At 35.5% G+C, this 11,564-nt stretch overlaps 2 protein-coding genes across 2 annotated transcripts; one reads left to right on the plus strand and one right to left on the minus strand.

Moving 5' to 3' along the window:
- The first annotated feature begins 202 nt into the window (after positions 1 to 202).
- Positions 203 to 6,381, plus strand: LOC125839502 (cytochrome c-type biogenesis ccda-like chloroplastic protein). Its single transcript, XM_049518480.1, has 11 exons — positions 203 to 352; positions 1,656 to 1,711; positions 2,646 to 2,776; positions 2,872 to 2,957; positions 3,053 to 3,084; positions 3,868 to 4,029; positions 4,713 to 4,785; positions 4,901 to 5,001; positions 5,337 to 5,429; positions 5,764 to 5,810; positions 5,957 to 6,381. Exons 1-11 carry the CDS (start codon positions 298 to 300, stop codon positions 6,027 to 6,029), a joined length of 909 nt encoding a protein of 302 aa, XP_049374437.1. The 5' UTR covers positions 203 to 297; the 3' UTR covers positions 6,030 to 6,381.
- Positions 6,382 to 7,763: 1,382 nt separating this feature from the next.
- Positions 7,764 to 9,951, minus strand: LOC125840267 (uncharacterized). Its single transcript, XM_049519246.1, has 2 exons — positions 9,150 to 9,951; positions 7,764 to 8,489 (listed from the first exon to the last, which is right to left on the minus strand). Exons 1-2 carry the CDS (start codon positions 9,847 to 9,849, stop codon positions 8,092 to 8,094), a joined length of 1,098 nt encoding a protein of 365 aa, XP_049375203.1. The 5' UTR covers positions 9,850 to 9,951; the 3' UTR covers positions 7,764 to 8,091.
- Positions 9,952 to 11,564: the final 1,613 nt, after the last annotated feature.

Below are 11,564 nucleotides of genomic sequence, written 5' to 3' on the forward strand. Positions count from 1 at the left end.
TTTCAGTAATTTGGATACAAATTCAGGTGAATTCAAGTTCTTCATGAGAAGTTCTGATACATGTAGTTTGCTCCAATTCGAAGCGATAATGTCTGCCTTTTCTATTTTTGATCCATGATAAACCAAGCGATTTACTCATTTGATCATACTTAACACTGTGTATTATCTACTAACTTTTCACTGTTCGTTCTTCTAGGTGCGCATTGCAATGTGGAGCATAGGAAAATTCTCAGCAGAAGTATTTCGTGCAGCAAAGAAAAATCGAAGGATCTCCATGAAGATGCTTTTTCTTTGTCAATGGCTGGCACTAGTGCTCCAATTACATGCACAATGCTCTCAACTGCTGTCATAGGTATTCTCCTCAGACGATCTTGCTAATCATGAAAAATTTGGGAGAGCTATATTGGCTGAGCATTCTAGTTAAATTTCCAGGGATAAACATATATATATATGCTGTTTATGTCTTGTTTTTGCTCTGACTTAGTAGTAGTAACGTGTCCATAACTTGAGACTTGACTAGTACAAAGAGCAACGGACTATAGAAGTTATATACACAAATAGGAAATCCTACACTACATTATGGCTTACTAGAAAGAGCAACCAATCATTTTTGCAAGAGGACTGCTATATATGCTCCTGAAATTTAGAAAGCTGAAACCAAGATAATGTCTTGACAAGACTTTAGGGGTGGAGGGAATATAAACTGAGTTCAGACGAATCCATTAAATATGTATAAATAATTAATTGTGAACTCAATAACTAAAACGAGCTATGAATCCGGTGGAAAGTTTAGAATTCATAAACTTTAAATTCTGGCTCCGCTTCTGCTTTTAAACCCTGCAATTCCTTTCCTTCCAGACTATCAACCGAGTACCGATGTAGCAAATCTTTCCATATTGCTCAATGCCCATGCCCTCACCACACATCTCCTCTCACCTAAGCCATAACAAAGGCAAATCCTATGTAGTGGAATGATGAGTCCTCAATCCCAAACATGTCTGAAACTGCTTTGTGAATGAAGTAGTAAATGATTGACCAAGTCAAAGATTGATGCATAAAATTACTTAGTGTAATGTAGTTTGGCTCGCATGATTGTCTTCATCAAAATCAAATCTCCTCACTTACATTGGCCATCTTGAATGCCATTAAAGGAAGCTAGACTCATTTGAGTGTACCAATCACGCTCAAAACTGCTTTGAGATGCTTTACTTGAGCCAAGGGTCTATAGAAAACAACATCTCTATATCTATGAGGTAGGAGTAAGGTCTGCGTACACTCTACCCTAGGAAGGGCTTGGTGTATTTGTGAACAAGCTAAAGGTTTTTGAAGAATATCTTTGGTCACTCCCCAGACCCTGCCTGTTGGATTACACTGGGTATGTTGTTGTTTCTTGAGGTGAATTTGTAGCAGGAATCATTATTTTTGTTTCTTTAATTGATTATGTAATGTATGAACTGTTTCATGATTTTTCTTTTCAGAAAGTGTTTGTAGACTTGATTTGTGACGTCTGTCAAATTCATTTAGTAACTGTAGCTTGCATTTTGTTTTGACTTCGATTTGAATGTCTTATTTTCTGTTTAGTGAATGCTTTGGCTGTTTTCATAATTAATCATGCTTTACAATAAGTAACACTAATTATATGTCTTCACATTCAGCAGCAAATTTGGTTGCAACACATACTGCAAATGCTTCGACTATGGATAACATGATGGTGAGAATTCCTTCATTAACCTTAAGTGCGTTACTTTGTTGTTTGGTGCCTGTTGTCTCCTCTAGCCAGGGAAAGAGGGTGATTTGTTTTTGTGTTGCATATACTTCTGTGAAACCATCATGACAAGTGATAACATAAGATGATCTATGCAGCATCTGTTTCATCGATAAATCCAGCATATGTTTCATTTACTATTTATGTGGATCTACCTCTGAGGTAGGGGTAAGGTCTGCATACACTCTACCCTCCCTAGACCCCACTTTGTGGGATTATATTGGGTATGTTGTTGTTGTTACTAATTATGTGGATGCATATTTTTTTCTGTCCTGTTGCCCCTGAATTGAAGAAATGATTCTTTACTTACTGCTCTGTTCTGTTTACTTGCTTTATGAGATATCATTTACTGAAATAACAACAACAGTTTAGAGTAAATGAGTTCATACCGAACTTTATCCTAGATGTTCTCTTGAGAAGCTGAATTTCTTGTAATACTTTCTGCATCAGTTTCCTTGTCTATTGCTGTCTTAGTGGGAGATTTGTGTTTAACATCTTTAAGGGGATGATATGTGAAATGTTAATCTTTTATAAACCAGTGTTGAAGATGATAAGATGTGAGATCCTTGTTTAAACCTCAACAATTTGAGGGGAGCTGATGAAACTAGGTACACTTTGGGTGGAAGCTTGACCTGCTATCGAGCTAAATGTCTTATTCCGGCTAGCAACATGTTGATGAAGTCATGAAGCCACTTACACTGTGGGCCCAATTGATTTGTATCTTTCTGATGTTTAATTGCATTTTGCTGGAACTTCTTTGAGATTCTTTGCAATTTGAGCTCACTATTCATTTGCTAGTGGAATGTATGTCACATAAAACAGTAGTAAATCTTCAACTGATTATATGCTAAGGGTACTTACTTGTCTTCATTGGCTTCAGGATTTTTCTAGCGCTGTCTATACTTTAGCTGATGGAAGCATTGGAGATCTTTTTGGTGGCCTTCTGTATTCTGCAGGTCAACAAGCTAATGAAGCTGTTCAGGGCCAGTTGACTGTTCTTAGTTTTACTAGGTCTAAATCTTATATCATGAAAGTTTCATCTGGTACTGATAGAATGTATTCATAAAGTTTTTGTGCTTCTAATTCTTAGACTTTCCTCCTTGCAGTTTGGCCACTATTTTTGGTGCCGGGCTTGTAACTAGCCTGTCACCTTGTACACTCAGCGTATTGCCTCTGACCCTTGGTTATATTGGTGGGCACTTTGAAGTTGAATCTTTGCTCTTTATATGCAGCATACATATGTTCTCTCTCTCTGACTTATTGTACGTTCTTTGGAAATGATCTTAGGGGCTTTTGGTTCTGGGAAAAGCCGAGTAGCGGTAAAAACCTCACTCTTTAATTTAACTTTATGTTGTTTTGTTCTTTATCCTTGCACTTTTGATGTGCATTGGTCACAATGAAGGAACTTAAACTACAGATCATACATAAAATTTTGCCAGGCTTACATGTGAATCCTTTAAGGGGTGAATGGTATTTGTTTAATATATCTTGGTAGACAGTATGTGTGATTTTCTTTAGGATAAGCTTCTATCTCAGTTTCCATTTTGGGACATATAAAAGTGTTCAACACCATTCCAGATTCAAATTCTTTTAACTAATCGATTTTAACCTTAAGCAACAAGTATTTATTTGCTCAGTTTTTGGTGTAAAATGGCTAGTATAAATGTCACTCTGATGCCATGATTGACTTCCTCAGCTCATTACACAACTTGTAATGTGTAATAAGTAATAACCCATTACTTTTGGTTGTAACTCTCTCCAGGCATCTTCTTTTTGCTGGAATGCATCAATAAAGACAGTTTACTGATAAAAAATAAATAATATTAATAGTCAAATTCGAACTTTGAATTTGATCAAACTAGCTTGTCAATTGGTACTTCGATATTTCTACTACTGTTTATATAGAAGTCAAACTAATATCTTCTACTCTATATCCAATCAAAAGGTGTAATATAGAATATGAAAGGAGTACTAGGAAGTAGAAAATTGATGTTTCTATGGTCAAAGCTTTGCAGAATTCTGCATTTTACACTTAAACTACCTACTAGGGCATAGTGCTAGTTCAAATTTCTCTGTTTCACTTAGGCTATCCTCGTTGACAGGTTGTTGGAGATTCAATTGCATTTGCACTGGGATTGGCAACCACACTAGCATTATTGGGTGTTGCAGCTGCATTTGCTGGAAAGGCATATGGACAAATAGGACAAGGACTGCCTGTGGCTGCTTCCTTTTTAGCTATTGTTATGGGTCTAAACCTGTTAGAGGTAACTACATATGTTGAATGCTTCAATAGTGTGGTAATAGCCTTTTACTTCTAAATTTTCGTTGAGAGTTTGTTGAGTACTATTGTCTGTAATCTTTATTGAGCCCATGGTTGTAGTTGCTTTGTCTGATATTCAGATTTTTCTATTAAGGAATTACATGGATTATCATGTTGATATGTTAATCGTTCTTGCTTGCATAAATAAGTATCAGTTAAAAAAAGATGTTGTATCAGATGCTCCCACATCACCTTTACCTTAATGAGAACCTGCGAAGGAAAAGGCAGGAAGATACGTCTAGGCATTTGGATAGAATGACGACTGATACTTTTGGTAACTGGGTAGTGAAAATTGTGGGTAAAACAATCAGATCTAAGTACGAATTATATGTTTTGGATTTTTCAGAAGTTACCTTTTCGAGGTTTTTTAGTATCAAAACATTGGAACACGAGTCAAATCATATTAATTATTGGTTTGAAGTAGGCCTATCCTTGAGACTGTCTATCTAACCTATGTGCCATATATTGATATACATTCCTACTTAAGTTTCATATCTGTTGTTGTTGTTGTTGTAATTAAGTTTTGTAGTAGCAATCAACATATTGCATACTCTTCCAATATTTTCTCTTTTTGCCTTTGCCTTTTTGGTTCCATGCTAATATCTTCGTTCTATGACAATGCTGCAGGTAATTGAGTTACAACTTCCCTCATTTTTCGACAACTTTGATCCTCGCTCAGCCGCTGCTAGCTTTCCTTCAAGTAAGTGGCTATAATTATTACCCTACACTGGACATTATCTCTGTTTGTTTGGGTATGGGAATGGTCTCAATAAGCCAGATATTATCATTTGACATTTTATACATTTGATGCCTAGGTGTTCAAGCTTATTTGGCTGGTCTTACATTTGCATTAGCTGCATCACCATGCAGTACACCAGTCCTTGCAACCTTGCTTGGCTACGTTGCTACTTCTCGGGTACTATAAATTGTGACTTTTTGGTTCTCAGGATGATGAAATGATTTTTCTCTTCAATTCTTGGGAAAGGGGGTCTTCCCAGAAAAATAATGAACCTACTAAAAGCACCAGCATATAACCACCATCTGTTGATTGGCTTAATCTTTTAGTAATTACGTATTATGTCATCAGGATTTCTTTCAAACAAAAGTATTTTATAATGCATGCCTTAAATCAAATAGTACAGCACCTGGCTTTGACCACTAGAATTGTGCAGTATCTTTTACATCTTGTATTTATTTTGGTTGTATAACTAGGTTGGATATGAATAGCTTCTTAATAATCTTCTATAACAGGATCCAGTTATTGGGGGCAGCTTGCTATTGACATACACTACTGGCTATGTTACTCCCTTACTTCTTGCTGCTTCTTTTGCTGGAGCACTGCAGGTATTTCATATGTTCCAAATGATTGTTATTATGATCAGCAGCTTTTAGATGGTCCATGGACCTCTTGTTGTAGCACCCATGTTATGGAGCTTTACATTTAAATGGAAAGACATGTTTTAAGAATTCTTTTCCCAATTCAATGCCACTCATCCCGCTTCCTTGTCTTCTGTCACATTCCCTACAGCAACCGCTGTGCCCCTGCACAAGAAAAAAGAAATCTGTTTGATAGTTGGGGTTACTATAGCTTAAGTTTACTTCTTCTGCCTTAGAGTTATTGCTTGCATATGTTCATCACCATTTAAGCACTGAACAACTGCACATGTGTCATTTGCAGAGTATACTTTCATTTCGCAAGTTCTCAGCATGGATCAATCCAATCAGGTAATTGTCTGTGAAAACTAAGGGCAATGTTAGTAATAGATAACATAAACCTCTTGTGCTTCAGTCACTTCCTCTCTAATACCAGCGTAACTGCATTTTTTAAGTACTCAGCCAGATACTTGTCTTCTCAATCATTTATTTTGCAGTGGTGCGCTACTACTAGGTGGGGGTGTCTATACCTTTCTCGACAAGCTTTTTCCGGTGACAATGGCTATGTAGACTAATCAGCTATTCACATAGCAACAACTGGAACAGGAATGAGCTTACCTTCTTCTCATTAATGTTTGAGTTGCGAATGCTCAGGCAAAGCACCATGGAGTTACATAGATCAAAATTCCAAACTAGTGAGCAAGCAAAGGTACGGTGTGTTCACACGACTTCCACTCCTACAACAGGTTGTAAAAACTATAACATATTTATTGATACCATACTGGATACATCTTTCAATAGAAATAAGAAAAACTTGAATTATGTATGTATGAGAATGTTACGTCCATGACAGCACTTGTGTAAATAGATAAAACCGTATAACCAATACAACCTTTTAATGAATTGTAATTTGTTGTGTTAATCATCTGCTATATTCTTGACACTTAATTTGGACGAGAGAAGTTAAGTTTTATTAACCCCCAAAAGCAAAAAAGCAAGTATGTTGAGAATAATTAATTGTATAACTTACATAAATTCCATAGTTTTAATATGAAATTACAATCTATCTCTCATTAGTTTGTAATTACATTAATCCCTTAAAAAGTAACACAAAATCGGATACATAATATGTAGCTCGGATACATTATAACATAAATCGGAAACATAATATGTAGCTCGGATACATTATAACATAAATCGGATACATAATATGTAGCTCGGATACATTAATATGTAGCTCAGATACATTAAAGAAATAAGAGATTTTATAGGTTTTTAGAAATAGAAGGGAATTTTGGAAATAAGGAAAACATAAGACTGTATTTCAGCAATTTTTCCATAATTGTATTAGGAGGAAGTAATTAATAAAGAGATGGGTATCCAGCTTCGTGGTTGTATCACAAGTATGGCTTTGGCAGAGCCTGTTGGAGATTGACTTTGAATGCAATAGTTTAATGAAGAATGGGGGATCTGCAACCAAACTTCTTTGACCAGCAGTTTGTTCACATTCATGATTTTTTTTTTTATCATAATAGATAAAAATATTGGTATTTCAAATGACATCCAGATATGGGCTGTCCAATTTTGTCAAGCATGACTAAATCAGGACATTCAACTTGTGTTTGGCTAAATGAAGTCTTAAACACATGTCATGACATTCCCTTCAAAGGGGTACTTTTAAGATTAAATTGAGAATGTTGGAATTGAAATTTTACTAAATATACATAGAGATCTTTATTCGAAACTTTCTACAAAGCGAGTGAAATGAGAAACACCAAAAATGACCCTACCAAGACGTTTGTATGCTATTTCCGAGTTTTTATATATAAAAATCTTTAGTAAAAACAACAATAGTATACCAAGTGTAATCTCACAAGTGGGGTTTGGAAAGGGTGGTGTGTACGCAATCTTATCATGAATTTAGAGAAACTACTTTTGATAGACAAATAATACGATACACGAAAGCTAAGAAAAAATAACATAAAACCAAAGACAAATCTTTATTACTTGACCCTTGGGGGGAACTATTATTCCCCGCCTCACATCGGTCATGCAGCAAATCTTATTACGGAATTTGAGCCTATCACTTGTTAAGATTAAGCATTAATAGTCTCAACTAACCAAGCTGTTGTTTCTTGCATCCTTCAATCTCATTACCTCCACATATCCCAAAAATGATCTTACACTCCTTAATCCATGGCATGACATTTGCAAGAGTTGTATATAAGAGGGATGTCATCCAAGTATGGCAACCAACAAGATAAAGAAATGGATCTAATAGGCTAAACTAACTTTTAAAACTAGTTCAAAAATCAATAAAAATATTTCAATTTCTATATGGAGAACACGACATGTTAAGGCCATATAATATCCACATGAAAGAAAAATAAAACATTACAACTCAAGCTTTCCATTAATATAGTCTATGTTCTAACTGGAATACAGCTTCCTTTAGTTTTTTTTTTTTTTGGGGGGGAATTTCTCGATAAAAGAAATATGAATAAATAACAGAAGGAGATAAGGGGAAACAAGAAGTATATTTCCTGAGAGATGTAAGCAAAATGCATTCATTCACTATATGCCATAAACCATGTAAAAAGAGAGAGTTTCTCTGTTTATGTGGAAAAAACTCCTAATGTGAGCCTCGATTGATCATCTGAGTATACTGTTGCATCGACTGCTGCCTCTGCAACCTCATATCTTCATTAAACTTCTTAATGAACGCTTCAACTCGCCTGTTCAGCTCGTCCTGACTTAGTGACGGCTCTTTCTTAAGTTTCCCTGAACCACCAGGGGACGGAGTCAGCAACGGCGAGGAGTCAGGGGTAGTTTTGTCATTGAACGTCTCCGATTTCTTCATCTTCTGTTGTGGTGGGGTAGCCGGGTTCCGACCACCGTGTGTCTCCCACGTGTCCGATTTCCTCAGGTGCCTCGTCAGCGGCATTGCACGCCCTTCTGTTATCGTCTTCCATGTACTCTCCAGCGTGTCTTGCCGTTTAGGCTTTGATACTCTCAATGCTCCCTTTCCACCTGTATCAAAACAAATATAATCGCATCGATCGAATCATACTAATTTATCATCATGATTAAATCGTTATAATATGTTGTACTAATTTATCACGATTAAATCACAATGATTAAGATATTAAAAAAAAATACATGCCATGTATTCTGGATTAGTCAAAACATGGATATACATGAATATTGTTAGGCTTATCGTTGTGGAAATGTGAGCAGAGTGAGGTCAGTATTCAGTTATGCAATTTTAAAAATCATGTATTTGTCGTTTACCTTAATTTTCCACCGTTTCTTAATGGGATTATTTTTGGCGTTAAGGTGTACAATCTGTGATTAATTTTGATAATAAGCTGTTTATGGACCATTAATGGAAAAGCGTTAATTAATTAAGATCTTAATGAGTATATTTAAATTTGAATTTAAAATTTAATTGTTTTGGAATAGGACCACTAGCTTCTACGGTCTGACAAGCACCTAATTATCCACTAGCCGGCCCTACTCCCAACGGTAACAATCCCAAGAGAATTTGAACCACAAGTTACCGTTACCGGCTAATTTCGCCGGAGATACAAAACAAATTGAGAACTTAGTCAAAACCTGTTAACTGTTCCGACTGACCGATACACACATACGGAAAATACAATTGAAAAAAAAGTGAGGAATTTAGTTTACCTTCAGGAGTGGATTTGACATTTCTCCGGTGAGCGAATCTGGCAGAAGCAGGAGGTTTCTCAGCCGAGTTGCCTGAAATGGAATAATCAATAGAGTCCTGTCTCATCACAGACGCCCAAGAGGATTTCGAGATTACGAAATCGTCCTTGTCAGCAACAACTTCGTTAGGCTCCGTATAGGTAAAAGCATTCAAGTTGAACGATGTATCTTTCTCCGGTGTGTACGGATTAACTACCGGAACTTTCTCGACCTTTGCATCATAAACACCAGCAGTAGGATACTCGTAAACTATCGGTCTGGCCTCCACTGCTTGATTCTTCAGCACGGAGCCGTTTAAGTCATGAAGGGCCGGAGAATAGTAGTCTGTAACCGGCCTTACATCCTTAATCGGGTGAAACTGGGCCAAATTCTCCGGCGAAACTATCGCCGGCACCGGAGATGAGTTCTCATCGAGCTTGTTCTGCAACTTAGAAGAGGCTACAATCGTGATGATAATGCAGTTGATAACAAGGTATAGATACGGAGGTTTAAGCCACGAAACGACACCGTTCCAGATCGACGGAACTTCACTGACGGCGAATTCAGTGACGACAGGAGCAGAGACCTTTAACATAATAGCAGCAGACAAAACGGTAGTCGAAATCAGAAAAATTTTGATGGATAACATAGAGCTACTTGAACTTTGAAACAGAATCGCCATTTTTCTTTCGCCGGCGACAAGCTCCGAGCGTTGTTATCAGCGTTTTGCTTTATGAGTTTGGGGATTTAGGGGAAGAGCGAAATGAGAGTGAAGAGTCAGGCCTTGTACCAATTTTATACAATATGTAGATAAACGAGCCGTTATAAATACTGAGTTTTTTTTCTGCCCTTTTTCATTATTAGACCGTGAGAACTCTGGAAAGGTCCTTTTGGCTTTACGCAAAACAATTCATTTTAAGCTAATCTTAATATTCCTTTCATTTAACACTTAATACAAAATTTAAAAAATATTTAAAATAAAAAGTATATTTCTTTAGACGTATATAAATAAAATATTGATAGCATCATTAAATTAAATAAGAAAATATGTCTTTTTTTAAAGCGATTAAAAAGGTGTCTCGTTTAATTGGACAAGAAAATTGTGGTAATTCATCTGAAAAATTATTCTCCCAACCAGCCGATCCGATCGGCCGATATGTAAGGTGATTTCATTTGGCATTTAACGCATTTGAACATTTAAAAATGCATTAATGAGAAAAACTAGTGTGAACTCTTGAGAATCGAAGTAGTTTCATTGGTAAGTACATGGTTTAGTTGGACAATTGACTTTAGGAATTTGACTTACAAAAATGTCTTTTGCTCTAAGCAAATGTAATAATGGTATCTTAATCATATGTTTCAGATGAGTTCTGAAAAATAATATTTCCTTTTAATGCACCATACACTTTGTGAATTGAGATTAATAGATCAATTTAAAGTGAATACTGAATATGAAGTAGAGCATAAAAAATGGTTATTAAAGTAGTTAAATGAGATTGTTTAGATTAATGTGTAGACATATTAAGAAAGACAAGATTATGGATGAAAATATACGAGCAAGGTGGATAACCTAGCGGCAAATAAAATACAGTGATGTTAAGAATAATTAAGAACGTATAAAGGAGGAATATAGATACATAAATAAGAAAGTACATAGATTAAGAAAAAATAATTAAACAGGATATAACACACTTTCAGCTCGTAAAATATATGACTCCAGAACGAATTATATATATATATATATATAAGAAAAAGACAATTAAGCTAACGTTAGCTCCGGAAAGTGTTAGCAAGTGAGTGGTCAATAGGCATGTGACCAAATCAGTCGGTGTGCCGCTCCCTTAACCGACCATACTGGACCATCTCCTATTCTTTTTATTTTTTATTTTTTCACTTTATATTATAAAAAAATTCAGTATTAAGAATCTTTACACAATATATATACACGTTAACACGTAAAATCCAATCTTACATTTTGAGAAATTCATTTGTAATTATATTTTAAGTGATTTGATTGAGTTAAAGTCATAATATTTAACTCATCTCATACATGTATTTACCATCTAGAATTGAAATTTTAAGTCGACAAATGTGAGATAATACTTATTTTTATATCAATAATTCAAACAACAATATATCTCGTAAAATATCATTAATAAAGTCTGAAAAAGATAAAATATATGTAGATCTTATAGGAAGAGTCGGTTAGTACGTTGTATAGCACATGAATGACTTGATGCTCTCACATGCTCAACCACATATACACATTGACCAAAAGCCAAACGCAGGTTAAAGACCTATATTTTACTCTTACTTGTCAACACATTTGTGAACTGTTTTAATTTAGTTTTTTAATAAATAGTCAACCTTCGAATCGATCCATCTTTTATCTATTTT

The sequence above is a fragment of the Solanum verrucosum genome, unplaced genomic scaffold (assembly GCF_900185275.1).
Source record: "Solanum verrucosum unplaced genomic scaffold, falcon-dt-bn FXZP01000277.1, whole genome shotgun sequence".
Classification (NCBI taxonomy): Eukaryota; Viridiplantae; Streptophyta; class Magnoliopsida; order Solanales; family Solanaceae; genus Solanum; species Solanum verrucosum.